At 35.8% G+C, this 16,637-nt stretch overlaps 1 protein-coding gene across 24 annotated transcripts in view; it reads right to left on the reverse strand.

The window, feature by feature from the left end:
* LOC101887288 (glutamate-gated chloride channel) overlaps positions 1–16,637 on the reverse strand; it is a 174,367-nt gene that overhangs the window by 65,255 nt on the left and 92,475 nt on the right. For 17 of the 24 annotated variants that reach the window (XM_059122736.1, XM_059122753.1, XM_059122750.1 and 14 more), the window contains 2 exons: positions 13,978–14,149; positions 8,806–8,918 (listed from right to left, as the gene is read on the reverse strand). In XM_059122736.1, the coding sequence (XP_058978719.1) occupies positions 8,806–8,918; positions 13,978–14,039 (175 nt within the window). In that variant the 5' untranslated portion in view covers positions 14,040–14,149. Of the gene's footprint in view, positions 1–7,733; positions 7,802–8,805; positions 8,919–13,977; positions 14,150–16,637 lie in introns of all 24 variants that reach the window. The other 7 variants (XM_059122754.1, XM_059122758.1, XM_059122748.1 and 4 more) reach the window with 1 other exon arrangement.

Below are 16,637 nucleotides of genomic sequence, written 5' to 3' on the forward strand. Positions count from 1 at the left end.
AAAAATAATTGTAATTCCTGAACCCTCATACCCATCTATATCTGGCGACCATTCACAAGTTCGCCATTAGCTTCAAATTGTCACTAAACCGAACGCCAGCGTCACCCCAATATAAACATAGTAATTCCCAATCTTCAGCTCTAATCAACATCTGGCGACCCGATTACATTCAAATCACCATTGTACCGATCAACATCTCGATCGCTCGTTCCAGTCAACATCTGGCGACCATTCACAATTTCGCCATTAGTTTCAAATTGTCACCATTCTGAACGCCAGCATCACCTGAACACAAACATCTTAATTTCTGATCTTCCTCATGTTTTAACATCCAACGTTAACTATTGCCCGATTACCTTCGGATCATCGGCAAATAACACTTCACATTAGCCACCCGAGTACCAATCGTGAGCAATCTCACCTCGCTACAGCACAGTTCCCGATTCTCCAAAAGTCGTTCAACCTCTTGACTACGAGATATCGTAAACGTTGAATTTCCATTTATCAACTGAACAAGTCTACTTCGAATTCCCGAGGGGCTCCGAAGTCCTTTCGCCATCCCATATTCAACTTATCGTAGATTGTATTATAATATTTAAATCAATAAAACATCTGATTTTGAGTAGGTCCTTATGAAGACCGTGGATATAGCTGAGTTTACCTCAGCCGACAAGCGATAAAACTGAAGGTGGTGGCGCAGACGTTGATGTCAAAAGTAAAATAAGAAACGCCAAGGTACAAACTACGATCAGAATAGTAGACTGCAGTATAAAAACTCGAAGATTTTTTTTCTGAGCTGAAGTACATTGAGTGGTCTAAATACATGTGGAACACATGCTGTATATACGGAAGAACCTTGAAAAACAATTTTTTTTTCTCGAATGTATCCGTCTAAATAGTTCATGAAATGTCCAGTCTTTCAAAGTTTAAATATACATTAGTGGCATTCTAGGTGGGGTGCATTCGAAATACAATGACCGGGAAACTACATTAATTTCTTACTTCTAAAATTAGTGCGAGGGGGAGTTATCTCTAATAGCTTAAGTTACGTTACACACTAAGTCCGTATTCAAAATTATTAAAACAAAAGAAAAACAATATTCTGTAAAAAGCAAAACAGCACTTTTTTCCAATGCAAAACTATTGTCATTTTGTTAAGCTATTGTTGTTGTTAAGAAAATGACCAGATCGAATGACTGCCTCAAAGATGTTGATCATGTGCGAAATGGAGGAATTGACGAGAGCACTGCCCTCGTTGGTTTGCATTCACACGCCGTGATTCACAAAACAAGGAAACAAGGGTCGATTGCAAGTCTGGAGAATGTTAACTAATCATAGTAAATAGTTAACGATCCCCGATAGGGACAACTAATGGGGGTGGGGGGTGTGGTTTTTGCCAAATCACAGCGACGAAAGCAATGTTGATGGCGCAGCATTCGAGTTCTGCCTTGCGTTTTACAAAATATCCACAAAAGTCAGGCGAGTATTTCGCTGATTGCTCTCAAATCTTTTTCGTTTTCTCTCACCAGCGGCTATTTCCCTATATTTTCCTAGTTTAAACGTCGTCTGATTAAAGTACATATAACATCATATTTTCGTACAGCTGTCATTATTTAAAGAACTTTAAGTTTTAAATTTAGTTTTGAGTGGATTTTTAATGGAAAGTATTGTTTGGTTTCTTTTGACATATTTCAAAGTTTTTTGTTTTTTCTTGTTTTTTTTTTTCAAATGCATTTCAAAATAATAAGACGTATGCAAGAAAAACTCTAAAAAATAAAACTACATTTAAAATAATTAAATAACTTTGGTTTTTAGGGATATTGGTTGGATTTGTTTCTTTTTTCGCTTTTGGTATTAGATGTCGGTTTTGTTGTTAATATTTAGTTGATTTTAATAATGAAAGGATGGATGGACATGACGACATTTTCACATGTAATTACAAAATGGTTCCTTTTCTTATCATTTAAAAAAAATTTCTAACCTTTCAAAAGAAGAATAGCGTTTGATTTTGTGGTAGCAAGCTTTTCTAGCAGCTCCTGCTATAGCGCGTAATAAAAATGTTTCTTATGCAAGGTCTTTTCATTTTCAAATAGGACACCAATAATTTGAGTGTAAAATGATTTAAACTACACCAAAGTCTTTTTTTTAAACGAAACTAATGTTAGCACGCAGCAATAATTTCAAAGCTATCTGGCCCGAATAATTCGTAACATTGTAATGTTAACAAACTATGTTCTGTATTACCAATAGATTGAGTCTAATGGGTTATTTTATAAAAAACTACAATGCATAAGACCTTATTATGCTTATTACCAAGTAATGAGTAACGTCGACCCATCGTGTGCGAGTCCGATGTAAATGTAACCCTAGCAATTATCCTTAATTTTCCTAATCGTCACACAGTGTGCAGTGCAAGCTCAATAACAGCAGAGGATAATATAAAATGTATAAAAATAAAATATTTTTCTATTCATTTGCCGACTTTTTTTTTTTTTGTAAAAATAATGGATTAGTAGGCAAGTAAGTTAGTAGGTTGTTAGTTACAACCTACAAAAATTGGTTGTGAAATTCATTTTTTAGTAATGGAATTTATTGTTAACTGCTAACATAATATCTGGGCCAAATAGAAATATTGATAAACCCACAAAAAGGGGTCTAATCGCCTTTTATTCCAGTAAGAAATTCATAAGCAAGAATTGGAGGTTAAGACCACGTGTCATTCAATTTAGAATTTCATCACACATTCGGTTCTATGGATTTCCTCCTTCATAGACCAAAGAGAGGCTTAGAACTAGGGGCATTCGCCGACGCCTGGAAAATTTTTATATGCAGCCGACAACGCCAATTAAAAAGGCGTTAATTTGCATTGCCGGCTGCATATAAAAATTTTCCAGGTGTCAGCGAATGCCCCTAGTTCTAAAAACTTGGATTTGTGGCATATTCTTAGGAAAGTAGAATTTCGAAGGATAACGAGAAAGTCAGAGACTGTAAATTAACACTTATGAAATTCAAGAATATTCACATCATGTCAGAAGAAGAGATAAATTTTTCTCTTCAGATTAAATTTGCGATGTACAGAGAGAAACGGCTCTCCCTACCGTGTTTGTTTCGTTTACAGCAGAGTAATGAAATTGACCTCTATTCTTAAGAGTTGCGTAAATTTTTTGATCCCGAAAATGCTACCTCTTAGTGAAGAAAAGCCATTGTCTACGATAAGGCAAAATGAAGGAAAGAAGGCTAAACTTAAGTCTCGGATCAACTTTGATGAGGGTATAGAAGTAATTAATGAAGGAGAGCTCCCATTTGCTTGATTTTAGTTACGAGCGAAGAGCGCTGTACAGTAATTCTGTTTGAAAAATTAGTGTGGGAGTCAGAAACTAGAGTAAGCATTTACTTTAAGAGTAAAATCGACCGGAAATAATCTGTCTCTCATTAGAAAACGAGCGTAAAATAAAATATGTATAAAATCAACTTTCTTTACTCGCAAGAGTGAAACTTGCTTGGAGTTTGAAATACAATATGTTTATACATTCTAAGGTTCTTTAAATATATAAATATATATAGTACGTACTTGAGACTCTCGAATTTTATTTCCTATTCTATATGCTAAAAGTTTAATGATGCCACGCGGTCAGTAATTAACACTTTTTGAAGGTTGTGACATGCAAAAGTGATAAAAACGATCGACACAAATTCTGTACAATATAATCGATTCCCATATACCACAGACCTGCACTGTATTTTTAGCGCAAATCAGTGTAGTTCAAGACATATGCTGCAAACAGGATATAGACCGATTAGGCCAAAGAGGTACTCCTTCCTATAAATTCTGCTGACAATCCAAATAATTATCAATTTTAACAAGCTTATAGGTTGTCAACTTTCTAGGCATAAGCCCCATATAGAAGTACTGACTGATTTTAGTTGTATTGATGTTTCCATCCACTTTTTGAGACCGTACCCATCATGTGCAACTGATGGAATTACTTATTTTTAATTTTTTTGTTTCAGGTTGAAACGCTAAGTAAAGATAATTAGTTCGGTGATGAACCACCTCTGCTTTGCTTGTATCATGGTCGAAACCTAGGTGAAGACAGGAAATAAGATATTGGTGTCATCTGGACCACTCATATAGCCATATCGAAGTTTAGCGTTTTCATGCCAAAATTCTAGACATCGGTAATGCAGCAATGTCAAAGGACTTTGGTGGTCATAGAATTCCGAACTTTATATGTCAATAGTCAAGCAGTTACAGGTTCGTGCACAACAGACCATGGCAAGAAGGAATGAATGAAACAACCTGTAAATTGGTTCGGGTGATTCCATTCCATTTACCATTAACATCTCCCAATACTGATTACTGTTTCATCATCCGTTTTAAGGCATAATTCGAGAAAACTGGAAGGATCCCACAACCAGAAAAAATTGGAGACAACTTCTAGAAATGTATATATCCATCTCAAATAAAATAACGATTTTTTAGATTTTCGATGTGATTTTGTCGATTTGGGATTTCTTTGATCAATTTTCAATTTTTCTTTGTCAATAAAAGCAAACATTAATTTCACGAAAGTCGACTCATCGAACGCTATGAATTGAACGATTAACGTGTTCGAAGGTTTCCGGTTATATCAACCACTCGCAGCTGACAACATTATGGTACTTTAACGTTTCGTGAAGATAAAAAATGGCAACACTGTTGTAATTTCACGCTGAAGTCACGATTTATGCTTTGATCTGATCTGATTTTAGCATCAAAGGCTATAGCATATAAATCAAACATTTAACGTTGTTCTGCATCGGTTGACACAACAAAACACCTTACAAAACACCTGAGGGAGTTTCACTTTCGACTAGAATTTGAGCGAAAGTTATCCTGCGAGGAGAAATTACGAGTCGAATATATTCTATTTGACTTTTGAGTAGGAATAAAATGCTGTAAAGAAGATTTTTCTCTTCTCTCATACAGGGTGAGATGAAAAAACTGCAACCATCTTCAGACTGCTGCCATTTCTAAGCCACTCGTTCGACAGCTGTTAAAATTATTCCAGTGATAGCTCATTATATTGTTTACAAGCGTTTTGGTGAGAATTTTCCAGAAAAAATGTTATTCGTAACGGAATTCAAGCGTGATAGGGCACTCCAGCATTTAAATGTGAATAAATCTTTCGTGTCTCGTACCATCGCTCGTTACCGTGATACTGGTAGCGTAGCCCGACGTCAAGGAAGTGGACGGAAGACAACAGCAACACTAGCAGAAATGGTTCGAAAAGTAAAGAAGCGACTTGATCGAAAACCCGTATCACAGATCTTGGACATTCCAGCAGGACTCAGCACGCACCACCCAAGAATGGTTACGAAATAAGGTTCCTCGCTTTATTTCCAGCGCACAATGGCCACCAAAATCTCCGGATACTAATCCGTTGGACTATTGTGTCTGGAGTATTTTGGAAAGCAAGGTTGACACTCAAAAATACCAAAGTGTCGAAAACCTCACACAAGCACTTCGCCGGGAATGGACCAGCTCGTTAGTGGATGCAGTTGAAGAGTTTAAGATTAACAAAAAGTTTACTCTCCACTCTTTTACTTTATGTTGAAGCGGTTGCGATCGAAGTTTACTCTCTACTCAAATTCGAGGATATATTTCTGAGCTCTGAAAAGAATTGGCTTTGCAAGGTTCACCAGCACACAACTTAATACGACAAATGGTTTATCAGGCATAATTGAGCATTTTTGTACTAACATAAAGTTATTATTGTGCGAGGAAATGTGCGGCTTTTCGATACGAACGTACTAGACACGAAATAACGGAAGGCGCCTTCATTGTATCGTGGGCTTAGAGAGTATAGCAGGCTAGAGGCCTTAGCAGAACAACAGAACGAATGCGTTTAGTCATTTTATGTATTAAAGCATACGGGTTTTTCGATACTGAATGTCCCTGGTCATTGCCATTTAGTCTGTATTATATAACAAGTATATGAACGAGTATGCTTTGATCGTTTTCGAGTGGGAGTGAAGCATCGAGCCGATTTTTCTCTTGTCGAGTACTTTGTTAGCGATTTTATTGTCATACCGTTGTTTTATTTCTAAATACGGATCTTTTCTCAACCGACTCTTGCGGATATAGAAAAGAGAGCGTTGTCGCCAATCTATACCAACAAAGCATATCATAGTGTTGTTGCTTCTCTAGTTTTTGTTTACAAAAAACTGGCTTTCGTGCGAGATGTCTCTCATATCTACTGCTACAACACACAAGCGAACTAAAAAAACTATTTTTTCACTTAACTCTGAACTTTATTTCGAACAGTTTGATACCATTTTTATATTCTACTTGCTAGCCTTTTCACTCTTTTGAGAGGTTCAGTAGACTCACTCAATTCTCTCAAAATACAAAATATTAAATATTTTTATGATTCCTTATTATTTATCAATTGAAACTGAAACAGTGACTTTATTTTCATTTACATTACCCAACTATATCGTGAAATATAAAGATATAAAACATAAATAGCAGAAAAATGAATAAATAGTTTTCGAAGTCGAGTGACTTCACTAGCCCTGAGTGACTTTACTGACCCAAGATCAACCTTAGTGACATCTGCCGGAAGGGGTAAATTTCAAAACTTTTTAGTCTATACCTTTCTTGTCTATGTCAGTACCAGTAACGTACGTTTTTGGATAGTTTTGCTCGTCAATGCGTTTACCGACTTTACCGCTCCTGGCTTATCAAACGCGTCAAATTGATTGCGTATAGGATGATATAACTTAGTTTCTAATATCAATTTCAAATTTCATTATCTTATCCCTGAACTTTCTTAGGTGCTTGAGATCAATATCAACAAATAGACGATCCAAAAGAAGTGTCTATGATCTTCCATTCTGAATTCAACTTATGTTTCTAATATCTAATCATTTTGTTCTACTGCTGATTATATATAAATATTAGATCCCTTTTTTTTTGTAAACTTAAAATTACATGTGAAAATGTTGTTGGAGTTTTCTTTATAGAATGTTAGGTGATATAATTTTTAATCAATTCGATCCAATACGTTATGGGTATCGATTTTGTTTTTCTTTTTCTGATTTTGATTCGATTTATGATTTAGGCGAAATTCGTTACAAATAGATTCGAAATTGCAACTAACTTTTAAAGAAAGACAGATAAGGGGGGAGGGGGTGAGAGATTTTGGTTTATAATTCAATGCTGAATGATTTTGCTTTGGAAGTTGTCGAATTTTCGATTTGTTTTTTTTTTTTTTCGTTTGGTATAAATATGGAGTAAGTGAATTATTTGTTTGTTTCGAATACTCTTGCAATTGATCTAGTTTCTTACTTAGATGTACGTGGGTAGTTAGGTGGTTGGTTGGTGGTGGGTGTGGCAAGGTTAGACATTCACAAAATTTTATGTATTTTTTTCAAAGGCAGAGGAGCAGAGTGAGAAACTAATGTTGATTACATTTTCAAATGGATGGGAGTTTTAGCTTTTGAGATTTGCTTTTTTATTATTAGTAGGGGATTTTAACTATTTTGGTAGTTGTTGTTGCTTTTGGTCAAGGGGGGCAATAATTTTTGATAATTTTTTTATTTTGTTTTTCTTTGGCTTGACAGGGGACGGGGATACTTTCGCATTTCGAATAATTGAGAAAAAAACACACTCGAATTGTTTGCCGAGCAAAACAATTCTTTGTGAGTTTTTTGGTTTATTTTTTGCCAGGTTGTTGGTGAGGACTTACCATTTTAATGTCACTAATCGTCATAATACTTCGAACAAACAGATTGATTCTGACTATGGCGGGACCATCTGTATGTTAGATTTTAATAGTTGTACACACATATATACATTGTTGTTGCATGTATATATTGGATTTTGCATTTTCATTTAGCATTTTTAGCATTTTGATCAGTTTGACAGATTCACAAGTTTTTTTTGTTTTGTTTTTGTTTTCGGTTTACAACAGTACAGTATGACGTTTTTTTGTTTGGTTTGGTTTGATTGGTTGGTTGGTTGGTTTTGTAAGGTAGTAGAGGTAGAGTATGGATACAATGATTTTTTTGATTTGATTTTTTTTTTGGTTTTCAAATAACAATTATTGATTTTGATCATCAATACAAAATAAGTGGGTAAGTAAGTAATATAGAGAGAAATTATTGGATTAGTAGAAAGGTTTAACTAGGTTGATTGGTTTGATTTGTAGTTTTGAATTTTGGGATAATAAATTTTTAATACAATACTCAATAAATAGATATGATTATAAGATGATCTTATTGTTGGTTTTTGTTTGGTTTTAAATTTAATTATAATGATAAATATATAAATTTAAATTTATCTAAAAAAATATTTGTTTTATATGTCATAATGCAAAAGAAACGGGAAAATAAACTTTAAAAATCATAAATTTCATTGAAAAAAAATAAAATTATATATTTATAGTAATAATTAATATTATTCTGTGGCATACGGCAATTTTTAAGTTTTAGAAGTGCTTGATTATGTTGTAAATATTCCTGATCTTGACCTATATTTATATTCTAATAGATTTGGTTTTTTCAACTAAAACTTACAACCAATATGTGTTAAAAAACGTAATTATTGTTTCTAAAAATCGAGATCAAAATATTTAAAATTTTAAAAACAAACACAAAATTAACATCATAATAAATTCCCTAAAATTTCTGTAACATTTTTTTTGTAAGATTTCTTTGTGTATTTTTGAGAAAAAAATATTAATATCTTTTTGTTGTGGCATAAAGTTAAGGAGTAGCAGTAGCTGTATAATTGTGTAAAAGGAAAATTGTTGTTCTTACCCGTTCCATTGATACCGGATGGCCGTATTCTTGCATCGTATTTGCCTGCACCTAAAATTTGATCTAAGACTTTTTTCTCCTTTTCTCGGAAATTTATTTTGGCATTATTAGCTCTGAAATTATGATAGGTACGAACGTATAATAAGTGTTTTTTTTTTTTTTTGTTTTTAATTTTGAGTGATAACAAAAATTTAGTGAAGAGCAAATTTGTTTTTTTTTTAGAGAAGAAATTGGAAAAAGGTGGAAACAATTTAAATGCTGTTTTTTCATATTCAATTTGCATGGGCTCTTTAGGCGTGGCTACATTATGATAGAAAAGGAATACCTTAATACTATTGGAATGAAGCGTTGTTAATATTGCCTTAAGAAATTACAAAATCGAAATCAGGAAGCCTCTAAACCCTGAATAAATTTTTTCAAAGATCCCCGAATCTATTGGGAATATAAAGAGTAGCAACACTGAAAATTCCGAATTTGTCGGCTAGTACGTAATTATAACCTACACCAAAAAGTGGTAGGGGTATCATGTCTTTGTGAATTTGTTTGTAACATGGAGAAGGAAGCGAGATAGACCCAGAGTTACTTTTGAGGATCTTCATAGAATCACTTTCTGAGTCGAACAAAATGCAGGTCGCATTTATTATCTGATTTAAATGAAATGTTGCAAAATTTATTTGACCCAAGGACGAACCCAATTGAAATTTGTGATAATTGGATCATATGGCCAATATAAGTCCAACTGACCTGAATTTTGGTACATCTGACCGAATTGAGTCAATAAGTACTTCAAGTACTTAAATTGTGGTGTAAATCGGTTAAGATATTGCTAAAGCTCCCACATATATGTTTTATCCGATTTTAGGTTACAACAATAATCTTTGGTACCCGATATCAGATACAGCTCTGAAATAAGTGTATCAAATTTTCTCTCTCACATTCCATCACTTTGGAGTGAAGTTTCAGTCACTATATTCCCAAAGCGGGGAAGCCAAGTCATGTACTTCCAAAAGAATACAGGCCTATTATCTTTCATGTTTTCTGTTGATAACTCTTGAGAGACTGATAGATATTGAGATCAGATCTTTACTACCCTTCGATCAGCAGTGCTCAACATGCCTACATGAAATCTTAATCTGTTGAAACAGCGCAGCATGATGTAGTTGGTTTTATGGAGAAGAACCGGAACGACTCGTGCTTCACCTTGGCAGCTTTTCTAGATATGGAAGGGGCATTCAATAAAATGTTACACTTGAGGCACTTCATAGTTCTCTTACAAAACTTAGTTTACCACCACTCCTAATTAAATGGATTGATGTAATGCTCAGTAGCAGAATTATCAACTCATGCATTGGGGAGTGGTCTGTCAGGAAATCGGTTACTAGGGGTACCCCACAAGGAGGTGTTCTTGTTTTTACTCTGGCTTCTGGTGATAAACGATATTCTAATGGACCTAGAACGTGACAGAACGCAAGTAGCGGCTTACACTGACGATGTGGTTCTCTAGATTGCGGGTAAATTATTACAAACTGTTTCAGATCTTATGCAGGGAACTCTTGTAAACTATCTAGATGGACTCGGCGTGAACCCATCTTAAACTGAGCTCGTACTATTCACAAGGAGCTGAAAATCCCAGATTCTTCGCTACCTATGCTGGATGGAGTTAGGCTGTACTGTCCTTGATCAAAAACGAAATTGAAAGAGGAACATTAAGGAGCGAGTTTTTGTCTTTGTAGAAACTCTATAGGAAACAGTTGGGTACTTAAACCACATATAATCATTTATGATATAATAACGTACGGAGGGCTAGTATGGTGACATGCTTTAGAGGAAGCTACTGTCAGAAAAAAACTTTGATAAATAGTAGCATCGTTGCTAATTACAGCTGCCTATAAAAGCACACTCCAATCTATACTTTATACCCTACTAAACTTAAAACCCTTAAGTATCTATTATTTTTAAAAATGTGGAGAGTATAGGAGGTCGGCTATAACCAGTGATTATATATCACACAGGCAAAGTTTCGAATCACTGGGACATTTGGACCCGGAACACACTACCTTTTAACGGTATAACTGTTTATACTGATGGTTCAAAAATGGAAAGTGCCACGGAAGCTGTAGTCTTCTGTGAAATCTTAAATATCCGAAGATTCTTTGAACTAAACAACGATTGCAGGGGTTTTTAGGCAGAAATCTTTGCTATCAGGAAAGCTATTGAGCTGTTGGAAAATAGATTCAATTAAATAAACAGACCGGCGACTGTATATGTCGATAGTCAGGTGGCCTTGGAAGCTCTTAATTCTGTTACAATGAAATCTATGGCTGTTCTGGAATGCAGAAATGCTCTGGAAAAGTATAAGACGTCTGTCAAACTTTGTTGGTTTCCGGGTCATTGCAAAATAACCGGCATTGAATCGGCAGATGAATTGGCCATGGGCGGATCTGAGTCAGTAGATCAAGAGATCCATAGCTCAGTGCAGCCACCACTGTGTCACTTCTTCCAAGTATTACATAAGCTCTATCTTGAGAGATTCAATCAGAATTGGCAGATTGGAAAGGGTTGTAATATCTCCAAAAAATATGGCCAGTTGTCTCCGAACGGAGACCAACGCCACTCATCTCCTTGAAGAAATCCGAAGTAAAGCTTATGGTAGGCCAAATTACGGAACACTGTAACATAAGGGCCATGATTTGAAATGGGGCGACGACACTGAATACTGCAGGCTCTGTCAAGCACTTACTCTGTCGCTGTCCAATTCAATTAGCCAGAAGATTTAAATGGGCCAAGACAACACGGTGATCACAATGTGGATACTCTTTCTACGATTTCTGAGATTCAGAAATTAGTAGAAGGCAATATAAGTAGTAGTCTCTTTTGTTGTGAAGGTATAATCAACTGTAGTGTCGGTAAAATTTTTGAATTATAAAGTAATAACAAAAAAAAAGTATTAACTAGGAAATACTAACATGTACCAAATGGTAAATTTTTTTTTTGGAAATTCGTACTCAAAGGGTACGAAAAACACATGTACAAGACGGTACATGGACCGGAAATGGGCTTTCGTATTTTTGTATAAAAGTTATTTCGCTGACGCGGGCCAATATGACAAATGATATGGAGGGGGATTTTTTGGACATTTGTACTTTAAGGACATAAAAAGTCCTAAGAGGTACAAAACAATTACTGTGCGATCGGAAATAGCTAGACGTTTGAAATTTGGTAGAAGGGCAACTCTTGCTTAAAAGGCCACGAAAAGTTAAATTATTTACAAAATTTAACGATCGGTAGGAACTAAAACTGCAATTTTAATTGAAGATCACTCTTTGCGGCGAGATACAGCTATGTTTTCGGTACTCCATATTTTAAGGGCACAAAAAGTACAAATATATAAATAGGGGTAAATATTTGTTTTTGCTCGATCGACAAAAGCTAGAACGTTGGAATATGTGCCACGAGGAAACAAAAGATTTCTGACTTGTACAATGTTGTTACTGAGATATAGATAATAGGTAATATCTCGAAATTTCGAAAGTGGAATGAAATATATGGTGAACTTTTGAAATCTATAATTTAGGGATACAGAAGGTACAAAAGGTTGGCCGGAAAACTTAGAACCTAAAATTGTTTGAGCAAAGATTGAGATAAGGCCGCATTATCAAAAAATTCTACTTTAGGGGTACCAAATGTACTAGAAGGTTCTAAAAGTTACAAAATTGTTATTTGCCCATTCGTAGGAAGTGAAACTTTAAGATTTAGCATGAGACCAAACTTGATGCAAATGTTAAAATAAGCCAGGATCATTGGGACTTTGCACTTTAAGTGTACGAAAATACCAAAAAGTACCAAAAGGCATAAAATTGTGCAAAATTTTTATCAAACCATCAATAATAGCTGAAGCTATAAAGTTTTGTGTGAGGGTCACTCTTGGGTGAGATAAGGGGGAGGTGTAGTAATGTTTAACATTTTGCAGCATTATTATAAAGCGAGCAATCCGAATTATACATTTGAAATTGTGACCACGAACGAGGGATTAGCGCGCGACAAGTGTACACTTCAAGTACAGAACGACAAGTGAACGCAAAGATTCCTGCAATTCCAATGAGAGAAAGGATAAAGCAAGGAGAGAAAAATTTCCCCCGAGAGAGAAGTTTGCCGAGGAGATGCCCGAGGTGTCAATCCGTTATTGACTAGACTCTCGAAGTTAAAGTGGAACGTGTCAAACTTATGTGTGGACCTTATCTTTGTCACTGTCACGATGATTATTAGGGACGAAACAACCAGCAATATGTTCTGCAACTAGCAAATACCGCCACAGAGCTCAGAGCTTTTATGCAAACTGAATATGTCACACACACATACAAAGAAATAATAAAATTTTGACAAATTGCGAATGTGAACAGAAAAAGCCATGGAATTAAAAAAAAAAAACAGACAATCCAATTATAACAGTGATGTGTCGAACAAATATGTTATTATTGGAATATTATACAGCCGCACATATCATAAAAATTTAAGCATATCTTCAGGTGTGGTATAGTTGGTTTGGTGGCAGTCGGACAGTCAGTCAGTGGTTGCTGGTGAGTGGGTGAGTGAATAAGTGATGAAATGCATGCGTGTTTGTTTGTGGAAACTTGTGTGGCTGACGGCTACTGTGTGAAAGTTATCAAAGCTCAGGTGATGAAGTGGATTGTGTTTTCTACAGCGTTTGTGTTCTCTTGTGTGTCTGTGTGAGTGCTTAATTGTGTTGCTGTCTTGTGTCTCTCTCTGTCTAGTCCAGCTGGTAAGCTTGTGGCGCATTTTGTGTATTTTCAAAATGAAATCAAAGATATGCTTAATTTTGAGTATTTCATTTGATTTAAAAATTTGCAATAATTCCAAAATGTCTAATCCGACAAAAATTAAAAAAATTAATAAAAAATTAATTCGATAAAATTAAGCGTTTGAAATTGGTGGAATCTCAAAGAATACGTTTCGTTTATTTACAGCGGTGTTGACAACAGTTATCCTGTGCAAAATAGTTTTCTATTCTTTTCAGTTTTGTTTTTCTTTTTTTTTTAGTACGGAAATATTTGAAAATAAATAGTAAATGTCTGTACATCTTTTTTTTTTGGTTGACGAAAGAAGAGCCCAAAATTTTGGTGGTAAAATAGTTGTGGCTTCGAGTGTACTTACAGTGATGCACTACATAAACTGGCAAAGTAAAATATCACCCAGAAGAAATGACCGGTTCCCATGTTTTAGCTGCGCGTTATGTGTTTGCCGATGTTGTTGTTGTTGTTACAAATGGTGCTGGTGATGCGTGATAATGGCGATCCTTGAAGTTGTCTTTTGGAATTAGGCGTTACTGCAAAGAAACAAAGGAAAAAGGAATTATAATAAGTTAGCAATTATGCAAAGTTTCATAAGAGCGAGAATTCATGGTAAAAGAGGAGTTGTCGTTCTGCACCCATTAGATAACCAAAATTTCCCTTTAAGATTTCCGGTCAGATTTAACACTCTTCGAAGCAACATTCAAAAGACGAATAATAATTCTTATTAATTTTACTATGGTGTATACATTTATAGTTCTGTTTTCGGCTGACGGATCAGGATTGCTACTTCAGGGGGATTGCCTCAAGAGGTACGTGGTGATTTTCCAATAATTTAGTGTCCTAATACTAACAGGAACTGTTAGCTAGGAAGGTGTTTTTGATGGGCTCATTAATTGTGTGGCCATTTATAAATTGTTACTGGAGCTTGGGGCTCACAGTTCCCAACAGAAATCTAGAATAGTAGCGTAAGGGTAGGCGTAGACCGTAGCATAGCCTAACTAATTTCCGAGTTCCCGATTATCCAATACTCGATACGCAACCCGAAAACCTGTGAGCCGATCGCTTTTCACCAGAATTCCCGATCATAGCTCGAGCAGCGGAATCATCTACAACCCCATCATCAACGTAATCCCGACCGAAGTCTACGAATATTCCCTAAAGTCTATAACCCGTTCTGATAGCAACTGAACAGCTAAATATTGAATTCCCTAGTATATCTGAAGTCAATTCCAAACATATATATTATAGGAGAATTCTACTATTTTCATTTCATAAGGATTAGTGGGTCCTTATGGAGACCTCGGCTGCGACTAAGCATACCTCAGCCGAAGAGAAACCCACGTTAGAAAAAGTGGGCGGTCAGATACCATTTTTCCGCTTTCGGAAGCATTGTTGACTGGAAAACCACAAGTGGCTATCGTTGGAGCACTCCAACATTTAAATGTGAATAAAACTTGGTGTCTCGTACCATCGCTCGTTACCGTGATACTGATAGCGTAACCCGATGTCAAGGATGTAAAACAGAAACATCAGCAGAAATGGTTTAAAAAGTAAAGAAGCGACTTGAGAGAAACCCTTGTCGCATTGGCCGAAAAATGGCTCTTGAGCGGAACATATCGCAATATTCCATTCGGCAAATATTGAAAAATGAGCTCGGGGTAAAGCCAATGAAATTCCAAAAAGTGCAAGAATTTACATCGCAACAGAAAGGAAATAGACTCAAAAGAGCTAAAAAGTTGCTTCGCTTGGCCGAAAGTGGTGAACTGCCGAATTTGGTTTTCTCGGATGAGAAAATGTTCGTTGTCCAGCAGTTTCTAAACAAACAAAATGATCGTGTTTACTTGCCAAAGAGGACAGCTGAAAATGTGCACCTTCGGTTGGCCACCAGAACCCAAGCGCCGGCCATGGTGATGGTGTGGGGCGCCATAACAGCCGATGGTCGCTCTCCGCTCGTATTAATCGACCGTGGCATCAAAATAAATGCCGAATATTATCGCAAAACTATTCTGAAGAGTGTAACAAACAAACACTTTGGCCGCAGACCTTGGACATTCCAACAGGACTCAGCACTCTCAATCTCACACTCACCGACGACGACCTGAATTAGACCATAATTCCAAGCAAGGCAACGAAAAGTGACCGGTCTTAGCCAGAAGTTGAGGAGGAATGTTTGGGCAAACAAGTTGGAAAGATTTCTGATCCAGTTCTCCTACATCGACAGTAGCCGGTAAATCGACGTTTCTGAGGAAAAGAGCTATTAATATCGAAGATGATGAAAAGTGGAACGGTGAATAATCATCCCACGCAACCAATGCACAGTGGTCTTACATGTATGGGAAGGTGTGACAAACTAATCAATCTGATCTTTACAGTAGCATAATGTAATCAAAAAAATTTTTGAAGATTGGTCCACTTTTCCAACTGTAACCTCCGATTTAAACAAATTTGAAGATTTTAGGTATCTTTTAATTGAAATGAACAAAAAATTTGAAATCTTAATGAATACCTGCTGTTCTTGTAAAATAATGTTAATATAGGTTCACAATTTGATATAGCTCCCATATAACCCTACCCCCGATTTTACTTCTTTAAAGGGTTTTTATCGTATGTTTTCAATCGATTTTGCTGAATGTTCTTGTATTCATGATTTGGATTTTTGTCAAGGCTTGCGACCACAGACGCTTAGGAAGTTAGAGATTCAAAATTATACAAGAATGCCATTTTCGGGGATAGGGATCCGAAATTTGCTTAGGTTTGTGAGGAAGTTTGAAGAAACATATCAAAATGCGAACTCTTGATGGACAGATAATGAAACATGAAAATTGCCATGTGTAAGGTTCACAAGAGAACGATAAAAATTATAGCAAACTTGTAAAAATGTTGACTTTATTTGGTTACCAGAAAAAGTGGGCCCATATTCGATGGGGCACATTTTGGTAAACTAGGCTCGTCTGCTAATAATTTCAGTTAATAACGAAATATGTCGGAAACGATGCAAATTAAATTGTCATTGAGATTCGA

The sequence above is a fragment of the Musca domestica genome, unplaced genomic scaffold, assembly GCF_030504385.1.
Source record: "Musca domestica strain aabys unplaced genomic scaffold, Musca_domestica.polishedcontigs.V.1.1 21, whole genome shotgun sequence".
Lineage (NCBI taxonomy): Eukaryota > Metazoa > Arthropoda > Insecta > Diptera > Muscidae > Musca > Musca domestica.